Source organism: Esox lucius, chromosome 11, assembly GCF_011004845.1.
Source record: "Esox lucius isolate fEsoLuc1 chromosome 11, fEsoLuc1.pri, whole genome shotgun sequence".
Classification (NCBI taxonomy): Eukaryota; Metazoa; Chordata; class Actinopteri; order Esociformes; family Esocidae; genus Esox; species Esox lucius.
The window spans coordinates 5,319,038-5,333,001 of NC_047579.1; the positions used below are offsets into that span (position 1 = coordinate 5,319,038).

The 13,964-nt window shown below is 41.7% G+C and overlaps 1 protein-coding gene across 4 annotated transcripts in view; it reads left to right on the forward strand.

The window, feature by feature from the left end:
• pih1d1 (PIH1 domain containing 1) overlaps positions 1–13,964 on the forward strand; it is a 28,632-nt gene that overhangs the window by 7,051 nt on the left and 7,617 nt on the right. For all 4 annotated transcript variants that reach the window (XM_020050516.3, NM_001303772.1, XM_020050517.2 and 1 more), the window contains 7 exon segments: positions 1,467–1,524; positions 1,672–1,860; positions 5,943–6,004; positions 6,090–6,171; positions 8,655–8,751; positions 9,049–9,075; positions 9,247–9,325. In XM_020050516.3, the coding sequence (XP_019906075.2) occupies positions 1,467–1,524; positions 1,672–1,860; positions 5,943–6,004; positions 6,090–6,171; positions 8,655–8,751; positions 9,049–9,075; positions 9,247–9,325 (594 nt within the window).

A 13,964-nucleotide genomic window follows, 5' to 3' on the forward strand; every position in this document is an offset into this window, starting at 1 on the left:
ATTATTCTGATTATGCCTCTCACTCATCAGTTATTGAAAGTGAAGTAAAATTTGTATTTTTAAAATATCCCAATTCAGTGATGGTTCTATAACTAACGAAAGTAATAGCCACAACCCAATAAAGCAACAATACGCGCGCGGGTTGGGTGACAACATTAGCTGCAGGCACAGCAAATTCTAAATATTCGGAAACATCTAAGATGTGGCGTGGAGCGCACTGAGAAATAATAGTGAATCCAGATGACAATATAATAGACACCAGGGATGATATGTTGCAGAAAAAATATAAATCTGTTTTTGGGAATATTTCGGGTTCCAAAGAAATGTCACAAACTAATGCCTAATATTAAAAACCAGCAAGACGATGGTTAGAACAACACGCAGTATCACAACAAACGTATTTCAACTCATGAGACCATTGGGTCTTGCATGAAAAATGCGTGGCAAAGGATCCTCTTGACAGAATCAAAAATACATGGCAAGCCCAGCCCAGACCAGCCAAACAATCATCAGTAATCAAGTGTGGCGGAATTTCCTTTTTTTAATGTGCGTATTAGTAAAAACGTATTTTAACTCTAAATATGCAGTCATACCAATATAGGAATTGATCAACAACAGGTTATTTTATTTATTTATTAGTTTAAAGCAAAAGTGGAAAAATAGCCTATAGAACACAGAAGAAAATTGCTAATCGTATGCGCTTTAGAAAAACGTTGCCTAGGTTATAAACATTCACAATGTGAATGTTTATAGTCAGAATGAAAAAGCACAATGGGCACTTACCGAGACTTAAAGAAATAACAGAGCCAATCACATATTATTTAGCCAAAGACCTGCTCTAAACCACATCAAAAGGACATTTTAATTTTTGTTTATCATATTGGATATCAAATCGCAATGTCTAGAAAATAAATCGCAATTAGATTTTATTGTCCATATCGTGCAGCCCTACTTCGGTATAATAAAAAAATTAAACTTGAATTGCTGATAAGTAAAAAACATGCATGACAAAAATATTTCATTTCAGATGTTTTAGTTGGAAGCATTCACAACATTTTGCTTACCTGCATGTAATCCCTTTTTGTGTTTTTTCTCAGCTGCGAACTACAAACAAACTGCTGACCGTGTGATTTTGACAGTAGCAGGGGCACAAAAGCCACTGTGGCCATAAGGTGTACAATGATTTTCAGGGTATCACGGCCAGAGTGAAGGGCAATAACAGCCATGGCTGTCATGAGATTTTTACGCTGGTTGACACTTTCCTCTTGTAACCATCTTTAGCCACAGTTGACCTTCTCTGTTTGGACCAGACAGTATAGCCTCCAACAAAATGGTGTATGGGATTGTATATTTGTCCAGTTAGGGCTTTTGGGGGAAATAACAGGAAAGTGTCAAGATAAAGATGCTATTCTGGAAATGGTCACTCACCCTTTCCTTCCCTTTCTCTCACCTTTTCTCTGTCTTAGACAATGGAAACAAGGCAAAGCAAAATTCCTGAATCCAAAGTCATTCGGCCACAGCCTGGTAGGTCTCGTACCTCCATACCCAAAATAGTTTTGAAGTCAAGACATTTTCTCTAAATAAAACTCAAACATTTCCTCACTTTGATAGACATTTTTGTATGCAAGTATGTGTAAACTGTGTGTGTGTGTGTGTGTGTTGAATTCTTAGGTCTGTGTGTAAAGACTCTTACCCTGCCTGACAAGCAGAAGGTGTTTGTCAATATCTGTCAGTCTGCTACCGTCCCTACGCCACCCCAGCTCTCCAGGGAGAAACTAGTTGAGCTTCTTGAATCAGAAGACCCCTCTGGATATAGAGTACCCATGAGCCTTGGGGAGCCCCACACAGAAGTGGACAACAGTAAGTAAAATGGCTAGTATGCTTTCTGATCGGGCCTATTCTCCAGGGCTGCATTTAGGAAATGTTTACATTGGGGTATGTTCATTTTAACAAAAGATTGCTTTAACAAAAGCCCAGTCCCCCTAACAATAGAAAGGGTTTTGGTTGTGGGATAGGGAATGTTGTCAGCATGGCATTATTTTAATTTGTTCACAAGAGATGTTCGTTATTAGTCAAAGATATAATGGGTAGAACAGGTGAGAGTATAGGGTTAAATGCTAATAGACTCTTAACTTTACACCATTGATACAGGAATGTTTGTATTTGAAATGTTTATTTAGTCTAACCATTATTGCATAACTCTTGGGTGAAATTTCCATACATTTTGGATGCAAATATAAGGTGCAGATGTTAAATCTAGTAGCATGTAGTTCTGTGTTACAATAAAATTGTATAGCTTTTTCCCACCTGTGACCAGTTACACCTGATCCCAGTATATAGCGCCTTCTTGTGTACAAACAAGATAAAATAACCCTTGACACACAAGATCGTTAGTCACAAAAGTCTTGGTTAACTCAGAACGACATTTTCAGATTCTCAATGACATTCTGGGTCCAGATGTTTTTGGAATGTGTTCGGAGCTGCTCCAAAGAGCTCCACTTTTGTTAAAAATAACCATCAAGTTTAAGGGCCAAATCTTCCCTGCCCTTCCAATTTTCTAAAGAACTTTCCTAAATAAATATATATAACACATTTATATACTATTCTAAACCGAACTGGTGTTGGAACTACCTTTAGGATGGCAGGTCATTTGTGTTCATTATTTTCCCCTGCTGCCCCTACTTCTATCAATAACTGGGCTTCTGCTTCTCTTCCAGTTACATTAATGTCTGTATTGGGTTGATTATACAAATGCCTTAGGCTACTATAGGCACCACCAGAACTATTGACCATTATCCACACTACCATTTTTTTACTCTATGAATAACAAGGATTTTACATTTTGTTCTTATTTGGTTTATTTTATAGCTATATTTAGGCTAAAGTACTGATCACACACATGCATTAACATCACTCAAGTGATCAAGGCCAAACATGTAGGCCTCTCTTTTTCACTAATTAGACTATTCTGTTGATATGAAATGCCTTCTCCCCGACTAGTATCACCCTCATAGTTGTATTTCATATTTTGTAATGTGTGACAGGTTGAGTTGTGATGCATGTCCTTGATTGGGAAGAAATGGTTGACTGAGCAATGGGAACCAAGCAGTGCATACTTATGTAATGTCAAATTGCACATGCTCAGTAAGGGCCGCCATTCTATTGTATGACTTTTTATTAAAGTCACTGTCTCCTATAATCCTACGGCAGGGATGGAAATTACATTTTTTGTCCACCGGCCACTGTGGCTGGTGGATTTCAAAATCTACCAGCCACTCAATGTTTTTACCAGCCACTTTCTTGTTTTTAACCAACAATATGTAACTGCATGTGAAAATTAATACTACAAGATCTACAATACTTAAGCAGTTTATTTAATCTCAAGTCTCATTGAAACTATTAGTTTTGGCATCTTCTGAAGAGTGTTGACGACATACAGAGCAGTACATTATCAGATTTGTCTCGTTGTAAACTAACCAATTGCGGGACTCCCCATTGTCTGCTTTTCTCCATTGTTCTTTTTGACTTTCGCCTCTTTGTCCACTGGCTCCTCCTGAGATGTTTTCTCCGCGGACCTCTTAACGCCTGCGATGTAACGCCACTTTTTTTATGTGCGCCACCTCTAAAGTGTCCGGGTGAAACAGTATGCTATTTTTATTTACCCACCACGGTGGCAGGTAGGTGAAGCGAGTTTACCCGCCACAACACAAAATCACCCGCATTTGGCTGGTGGCGGGTGCTAATTTCCATCCCTGTCCTACGGTCTTTTCAGTCTAGCCCTGGCTTACTTTGAGTAGACACTGAGACAGTGTGATTTACATTGGAAAGGCTGTGACAAATGTGCAAACGCAGCTTTAGAATTGCTACAAGATCTCAATGAAAATGACTGATGGTGGGGAAAAAATTGATGTAGACTTAACTGAAGATTATTCTTGGGATTCTGTGTCTGTCTGATCATCCATCTTCGAGGTCTAAGCGCAAAGTGTAAAAAGATGCGTGCAGAGGGTTCCCTCTCTCAATAAACGGTTAGGACTGGAGGGAAGAATGTGGACACTGTTTCAGGCCGATTATCATCCCACAATGTCCTCACCGAGAGAAGGCCCTACAACGCAAGCTAAAACAACATCAGCAACACACACACCATTACTCTTAATTGGAAACCTTCTGGTCAGACATGTATGGTATAACTTTTTTTTGGAGAAAAAAAGTTAGATCGTTTCAGGCAGATTGTGTTTCCTCCATTTTGATTACAACAAAACGAGAACTCAACTTTTAGGGACTGGCACATTTTCCATGATATCCCTCATTTGGGCCAATTTGGCACAGAACATTGCCAGTTACAAACCAGGAGAGAAAATAACCTTTTTCTACGTATTTGAACAAACTGACATTCATTCCAATCAAAATAATTATAAAAGGTAACCCAATTCAACAAATCATTGCAACATTCTAAACCCTTTATGCAATTAAAATAAATTAATGTTATTTCCTTATCCAGAAGTTCACACCTGCCTGTACCAATACATAAAATGCCAACACACGCACAGGGATATGCCTTTGTGACTAGAAGCTTTGTGTGTAGAAGCATGTTTAGTTGTACATTAAATATAGTTTAGTTTTAGAGCAATTAAATTATAATTATTGGAAATAGATGCGGCAGACATCAGCTTTCCATGCATTTATATCCATTTCAAGCATGTCTAGGTGCAATGAAAACCCAAAAAAGCAAAGCAAACAGCCCATCGCATGCATTAACCCCTGCTACCAATCAATTCAGTTACACAGCTGTCCACACAAAGGGAGCTAGCCATATCCCCAAGAGTGTGTCAAGCAACTCTGTTGCCAAATGAGTAGGCTTGCTTGGTGCAACATATGTTACAGGATTTAGCATAGCATTGGGCCTGAGTACTAGTCTCATGGTTACCACTTTGGCAGATTACCCAGCATCCTTTGCAGTTATGGTTGTCAGCTAGAAAAGGCCTGAAAGATAAATAGGTAGACCTGTCTGCAGAAACGTATTTTTTATTTAAACTTTATTCTCAACAGGGAAAATAGACTGAGACCTGGAAGTTTTGTCCTGAGTACAGTTAGGCACACAAACAAAATATTTATAAAAGAACATTTCAAAACATTAAATAAAATGACATACATTTCAACAGAAACAATCACGGACAACATCACATTATGTTTTTAAAATGGGCAAGGGGCACTAATGTTTAACTTAAGCTGGATCTGCAATTTGTTCCATAAATAAGGAGCCAAGGAACTGAAATAATTCCTACCCAACTCTGTGGAGACAGCTGGAGTCTCTTATGTAATCCAGGTCATTTGTTGAGTCTAGTAGACATTTTAGTCATGGAACATATTTTCTGTCAATCTATATTTATGAACATAAATACATTCTCATTACAGTTTGGTGTGGAGGAACTTTAGTGCCATGCACAGAGCCTGGACTTCAACCTGGTAGAAAACCTTTGGGATGAATTGTAATAGTGATTGCATGGCAAGCCTTCTCTGTCCAACATCATCCTGCACAATGAAATTCTTGTGACATGGCACCTGACAATTACGTAGTGAGAGTTAAGAGGAAGAATATACACCGATCAGCCAAAACATTTTACGGAACACAATTGGCTAGTATGTAAATGCAAATGTGTATTTCGATTCCCAATAGCAACAAGTTACTTTCCATGCGACATAAGGCGAAACCCTAGATCTTTTCTATGTCATGAACGATTTCACTGGACAGGATCTAAGAAGGGCTGACCAATTCCTATGTCTCCATTAACTTGTATAAACGTTACATCGTTTTCATCTACCCGTTCCAACTCATTCCAAACGGTGTTAAAGAGAATGGCCTTCTAGCATTAACATTTATGGAGAATTGGCTATAACCCAAGAGAAGATGACATTACCCTGTTTGTTCTGTTCTACTTCCATAGGTTTCCAGGGGTGCACAGCATATGATGTGGTCATCAGTGAAGATTTTTTCCAGAAATGCGTGGTGTGTGAGGGTTAATTTCAGTCCCCAGTTGGCTGTGTGGGTTGGTGTGTGGGTTTTTATATTAATCATGTATTTCTCTTTGTAGAAGGATCCTTTATTTCAGCAATTCCTGATTGCTGTGTCATTGGAAGGACTGGAAAATAAATACAACCTGGAACTGAGTCGGGGTATGTGTTTATGCCTGCATGTCAGTTTGTTTTGTGTGCACATTACTATACTTTTGTAAATAATGTTACGCAGTTACTGTACTTTTATTTTCTGTCTTCTAGCAATTAGGATTCCAGAAATGACAATTGATAGACAAGAGCTTTAATTGTTGTACACTTCAGTCTAATTGAAATCTAAAAAGGAGTAGCTAGAAAAACAAATTTAAGTACCCCCTTTTCTGAAAAGTGTGGAGACCTCTAGTATATCTGAAATGGCCACCAGGCAGACAGGTCTGTTTACCAAAAAACTGTACTTGGCAATGGAATGTTCAATGTCACGCAGCGTCATTAAGCAGGGAAACTACGTTATTCAATGCGCAACAAACCCAAGACACACACACATGCACATTTTAATTAAATGGCGCAATATTTCTCAGGGATTTACAACTGATCATATACAGTGGGGAGAACAAGTATTTCATACACTGCCGAATTTGCAGGTTTTCCTACTTACAAAGCATTTAGAGGTCTGTCAATTTTATCATAGGTACTCTTCAACTGTGAGAGACGGAATCTAAAACAAAAATCCAGAAAATCACATTGTATGATTTTTAAATAATTAATTAGCATTTTATTGCATGACCTAAGTATTTGATCACTTACCAACGAGTAAGAATTCCGGCTCTCACAGACCTGTTAGTTTTTCTTTAAGAAGCCTCCTGTTCTCCACTCATTACCTGTATTAACTGCAGCTGTTTGAACTGACAGAAATAGAGCTTTTTGGTCTAAACTCCACTCGCCGTGTTTGGAGGAAGAAGAAGGATGAGTACAACCTCAATCCCAACCGTGAAGCATGGAGGTGGAAACATCATTCTTTGGGGATGCTTTTCTGCAAAGGGGACAGGACGACTGCACCGTATTGAGGGGAGGATGGATGGGGCCATGTATCGCAAGATCTTGGCCAACAACCTCCTTACTTCAGTAAGAGCATTGAAGATGGGTTGTGGCTGGGTCTTCCAGCATGACAACGACCCGAAACACACAGCCAGGGAAACTAAGGAGTGGCTCCGTAAGAAGCATCTCAAGGTCCTGGAGTGGCCTAGCCAGTCTCCAAACCTGAACCCAATATAAAATCTTTGGAGGGAGCTGAAAGTCCATATTGCCCAGCGACAGCCCCAAAATCCCTGCTGCAGTGTGTGCAAACCTGGTCGAGAACTACAGGAAATGTATGATCTCTGTAATTGCAAACAAAGTTTTCTGTACCAAATATTAAGTTCTGCTTTTCTGATGTATCAAATACTTTCTACAATAAAATGCAATGTGATTTTCAGGATTTTTGTTTTAGATTCCCGTCACTCACTGTTAGTGTACATATGATAAACATTACAGACTTCTAAATGCTTCGTAAGTGGTAAAACCTGCAAAATCGGCAGTGTATCAAATACTTGTTCTCCCCACTGTAGTTAGGCTAGAACACTGACAATCTATGAGGATAAATAGGAAGTCTGCACTGTAATATGTTTTGGTGAAGAACGTTTTTGTTTAGATTTTGTCAGTAGATATTAATGATCCAAAATTAAACCCCCTTTTTCAAAATAGTTGGTATGCTGTGTAAAATGCTAATCAAAACAGAATGCAATGTTGTGCAAATCCTTTAATCCCCATATTTAATCAAATAGTCCACAGACAACATCAAAGGGTGGACTAGAGAAATGTTATTGTTTTTGGAAAAATATATGTCCGTTTTGAATTTGATGCCAGCAACTCATTTTCAAAAAAGTTGGGATATGTTTATTACTCTGTTGCACCTCCTCTTCAACACTGTAAGCTTTTGGAACTGAAGAAAACAATTGCTGTAGTTTTGGAAGTGAAATGTTTTCTCATTCTTTCTTGATATAGGATTTCTGCTGCTCAACAGTTTGGGGTCTCCTTTGTTGTATTTTGTGTTTCATAATGCACCAGATGTTTTCATTGGGTGACAGATCTGGACTGCAGGCAGGCCAGTTTAGCACTCAGACTCTTATCATGGACCTATGCTGTTGTAATATGTGCAGAAAGTGATTTGGCATTGTCTTGCTGAAATAAGCAAGGACTTCCCTGAAAAATATGTTGTCTGGATGTTAGGATATGTTGGTCCAAAACCTGTATATATTCTTCAGCATTAATGGTGCCTTCACATAAGTCACACATGCCATGTGCACTAATGCACCCCCACAGATGTTTGCTTGTTCTCAGAACAGACAATGGTTTTTGGAAGTAATACTGAGCCCATACAGTGATATCCACTACAGAATCGTGTCTGTTTTTAATTATTTGTGGGATTTTCCAGCATGCTCTTTTGACAACTTGCCCCTGTCCCAGCTTTTTTTTTTTTTTTTTTTTTTTAAGTGTTGCTGGCATCATATTCAAAGTGGGCATATATTATTCTAGGAAAAATTAATGCACATCTTTTGTATTCTGCTTCAGTAAAATTCCCGTGTGTTTTCTTCCTCTTCTGCTGCCAGACTGGAAGGTTCTGAAAAACAGAAAGTTTCTTGGCTCTGTGAACGAGCAAAATATTCGAACAAATCGCAAACCTGTCATTCAGGAAATCAACTCCAGGTATGTCACACACACAGACACTTAGATTGTAGTCATTTAGACACGCACAGCCTTCTGTCATTTTCGGCACGACTGTTCATTAGTTGATTTCTGGATATTTAGACTGTTTGCTGTCAGTGCTTCACCACAGTGAGGTGTAGAGTTAACGTGCACGTTTGCTGTCAGTGCTTTCCCACAGTGAGGTGTAGAGTTAACGTGCACGTTTGCTGTCAGTGCTTCCCCACAGTGAAGTGTAGAGTTAACGTGCACGTTTGCTGTATGTGGTATTTATAGCTCCCTGTTACTTTCTCTCCACAGGGATACTCACACAGCACCTGCCAAAAGGTAACCATTTCTCAGTATGATTTCTCCATGGGATTTACACATCACAAACAGGAATATATTCATTTTCTGTGTCTCTCCACCCACCCCCCTTTTTCTCTCTCTCTCTCTTTCTCTCTCTTTCTCTCCCCCAATCCCCGACCTTCCCTGCTCTTGCTCTCTGGCTGTCTCCAGACCAGAGTTCTGTTTGTTGGTTGAGCCCCCTGCAGGTGATCCAGAGTTTCTCATAGCAGAAATTCAGCTGCCTGGAGTGGTGAGACATAAGCTTCATTATCAACCTATTCTTAAAGACCTAGGTCTGCTACATCAGCATATTAAATTGGTTTCTTATACTCTGCTGTTTAAGTTGTGGTTGAACCGCTGTAGCTTCTTCAAAGGAACCCTTTTTAATGGATTTCTTAAATAACCAGAGAAACCACTTTGATTTCTCTGTCACTGACTTTATCAACTAATGGCTTGGATGAAGGAAAATGTACTCATGATTGTCAGATGTTGGTTTTCCAAGTCACCTTAAGAGGAATTCACTTATTGTGAGGCGCTCTGGATAAGAGTCTGCTAAATGACAAATGTAGAAGTGTAAAAAATTTACTCCGCTGACTTCATTTTAGTGACACATAACGTTGCTGAGCCTAGACCTGACCAATTGAAGCAACCCCAGATCAAAACACTGACTTGTTATGTACAGTGGGTATTTTGCTGGGTGCATTGGTTCATGCGCTTCCCTTACCCTGATGCACTCATCACTCTGGAATAAGATAAATCTGTGACCCTTGAGACTTGAGAGCATGTGACCCTTTTCCATTGCTCCAGACTCCAATCTTTATGCTCCCTAGCAAATTGAAGCCGTTTGTTTCAGAAATGAGTCTCACTAATTGTGGTTTTCTTGTGGCCACACAGCTGTTTAGTCCTAATCCTGTGAGTCATCGTTGCATTGTGCGTGTGGAAATGCTCTTACTTTCACTATTAAACATGGCTGTGAGTTCTAGTCGATTTTTGTAAAGGGATAGTTAATCTAAAAATCATATCCAAAAATTAACTTACCAAAAGTTAGTGCGGAATGGACAGTTTTTCCAATCATCCATTATTCAGCTCTGTCCCCGGCTGTAATTAGTATTCTTAGCATCATCCAAATTCATGAATGGAAACTGATCATCCTACTACAACAAAGTTGCATTGCAAGCGGAAAACTACTCCAAAACAGTAATCTGTCGTGGTAGCCTTGATGTTTTTGTAAAGAAATTTAACTGTACACTGACCGAACCGGACAACCTTCAGCCATTATCCTGTTTGTGCGCTTCAGCAATGATTTCATTGGGGTGGGAGTGAATTTTAACCTCCACAAGCTATGTGAGTTGTGAGTTTCTCTAGCTTGCCCATTATTGTGAATATTGTTGGTAGACAAGTTTTTCTTTTATTTCATTTTTCACTGTGGAAAATACCACAATCATGTTTTGTTTGCAAAGAAAGGATACAAGGGACCTGGGAGAGGAGACTTGGTATTTCATTTGTTGCCATATTTTAATCCGGACTGTAACACTTAATTCTACCATTGACATTCGATTTAGTTAGATATACCGGTGTATTGACTCTTGTAAAAGCTACTTAATGGTTAAATAAATGAAGTCCTATACATTTGTCTACCAATGTCAGATTAGCTTTGTTGACATCAATTGAATAGAAAAGTTTAGCTTCGCGATAAAGTCTGAGTCCACATTTTTGCACCAAATAATGGACCAGACGGTAGGTTTACATTCAAGAGGTTTAGCAGATTTGCTCAGTTCAGATTCCCATGATTGAATGAGTAGAAATTTGACACTTTTTGCATGTTGCTCATCACTCTATAGATGAGTCAAAAGCATCATCTTTAGTCTGATGTACAACAGGCCTAAACAGCGCATTTTGGATGTACAATCACATTATGAAACTTAGAAACATAGTTGGCAAAAATATGTTCATCAGATAAATGCCTGCTTGATCGGCAAAGTATAGCAACCTGGATTATTGCTTGAATCAAAACAGGGAGATAGCCCTTTTGCTTATAAACAGATCGTCTGATCAAAAGACGTTGGGTATGGACTCGACAAATAAAAAAATAAACTACTGTCGACAAGAGACTTTCTAAAATGTCCTCAGCCACTTAACTTGGAAGGGGTTAGCTAACAACTAGGTTGGACATTCACTGTGATGCTGAATGTAGTTTTTGCCAGACCTTGTAAGTGGGGCCGGCCCTGAAGAGCGAATGTCTCTTACTGAATGTGACTGATTAACCTACCTCCGTGTCTCCCAACCTTTTTCAGTTACTGTACCCCCAAAATGTTTTTGCACTGCTTTCAGTACCCCTGAAGTACCCCCTCATGTTAATTTCACTAGTAAGTCTATGGTGTTTTCAAGTACCCCCTGTGTCCTAGTCAGGGGCGTTGGACAGGGGGGAAAAGGGGTACTAAGTATATAGGGCCCTAATGTGTAGAGGGGCCCTCAAAAATGTTTGAATCTTGAATAAAGTGGGGAGGGGCCCTCAGAGACCGCCTATGTACAGGGCCCAGAATTTTGTGCTACATCCATGGTCCTAGTACTCCTGGTTGGGAACCACTGACCTACCTTGTTAAATAGTGTAGTGGTTAAAGAAGCGGACCTGCAAGCTACAGGTTCCACGATCAAATCTCATCATCATCATCATCTTCTTCCGCTTATCCGGGGCCGGGTAGCGGGGGCAGCAGTCTAAGCAGGGATGCCCAGACTTCCCTCTCCCCAGACACTTCCTCTAGCTCTTCCGGGGGGACACCGAGGCGTTCCCAGGCCAGCCGGGAGACATAGTCCCTCCAGCGAGTCCTAGGTCTTCCCCGGGGTCTCCTCCCGGTGGGACGGGACCGGAACACCTTCCCAGGAAGGCGTTCCGGAGGCATCCGAAAAAGATGCCCAAGCCACCTCAGCTGACCCCTCTCGATGTGGAGGAGCAGGGGCTCTACTCTGAGCTCCTCCCGGGTGACCGAGCTTCTCACCCTATCTCTAAGGGATCGCCCGGCCACCCTGCGGAGAAAGCTCATTTCGGCCGCCTGTATCCGGGATCTTGTCCTTTCGGTCATGACCCAAAGCTCATGACCATAGGTGAGAGTAGGAACGTAGATTGACTGGTAAATCGAGAGCTTCGCCTTGCGGCTCAGCTCTTTCTTCACCACGACAGACCGATACATCGACTGCATTACTGCAGAAGCTGCACCGATCCGTCTGTCAATCTCCCGTTCCATCCTTCCCTCACTCGTGAACAAGACCCCTAGATATTTAAACTCCTCCACTTGAGGCAGGCACTCTCCACCAACCTGAAGCGGGCAAGCCACCCTTTTCCGACTGAGGACCATGGCCTCGGATTTGGAGGTACTGATTTTCATCCCCACCGCTTCACACTCGGCTGCAAACCGTCCCAGCGCATGCTGAAGGTCCTGGTTAGAAGGGGCCAACACGACAACATCATCTGCAAAAAGCAGAGACGAAATTGTGTGGTCCCCAAACCTGACACCCTCCGGCCCCTGGCTGCGCCTAGAAATTCTGTCCATAAAAATTACGAACAGAACCGGTGACAAAGGGCAGCCCTGCCGGAGTCCAACATGCACTGGGAACAAGTCTGACTTACTGCCGGCAATGCGGACCAAGCTCCTGCTTCGGTTGTACAGGGACCTGACAGCCCTTAGCAAAGGACCCAGGACCCCATATTCCCCAAGCACCCTCCACAAGATGCCGCGAGGGACACAGTCGAATGCCTTCTCCAAATCCACAAAACACATGTGGATTGGTTGGGCAAACTCCCATGAACCCTCCAACACCCCGTAGAGGGTATAGAGCTGGTCCAGTGTTCCACGGCCCGGACGAAAACCACACTGTTCCTCCTGAATCCGAGGTTCTACTATCGGCCGTATTCTCCTCTCCAGTACCCTGGCATAGACTTTCCCGGGGAGGCTGAGAAGTGTGATCCCCCTATAGTTGGAACACACCCTCCGGTCCCCCTTCTTAAAAAGAGGGACCACCACCCCGGTCTGCCATCCCAGAGGCACTGTCCCCGACCGCCACGCGATGTTGCACAGGCGTGTCAACCAAGACAGCCCCACAACATCCAGAGACTTGAGGTACTCAGGGCGGATCTCATCCACCCCCGGTGCCTTGCCACCGAGGAGTTTCTTGACCACCTCAGTGACTTCAGCCCGGGTGATGGACGAGTCCACCTCTGAGCCCTCATCCTCTGCTTCCTCAATGGAAGAAGTGACAGCGGGATTGAGGAGATCCTCGAAGTATTCCTTCCACCGCCCAACGACATCCTCAGTTGAGGTCAACAGCTGCCCACCTCTACTGTAAACAGCGTTGGTAGGCCACTGTTTCCCTCTCCTGAGGCGCCGGATGGTTTGCCAGAATCTCTTCGAGGCCAGCCGATAGTCCTTCTCCATGGCCTCACCGAACTCCTCCCAGGCCCGAGTTTTTGCCTCCACAACCACCCGGGCTGCAGCCCGCTTGGCCTGTCGGTACCCGTCAGCTGCGTCAGGAGTCCCACAAGCCAACCAGGCCTGATAGGACTCCTTCTTCAGCTTGACGGCATCCCTTACTTACGATCGAATCTCCTCACAGTCAAAACAAAGTATGCATTTAGATTTGTTCCGGATAGACACAAACTTCACTGCCTGTAACCTTCAGTATCTACATTATAGTAAGTCTAAAATAAAACTGTCTAAAAGAGACCCGTAACGTAAAACTCATGCGAAGTACTGTAGTACAAATGAACTGTGAGAACAAACGACACAGACAACCAAAGCTACCATCCAATATAAACGGTTATTTATTAAGGGGTTAGGGAAAATGGACTGAGCTCGACCCAAGAAATAAAATAAAATAGTCCAAACACCCATAAA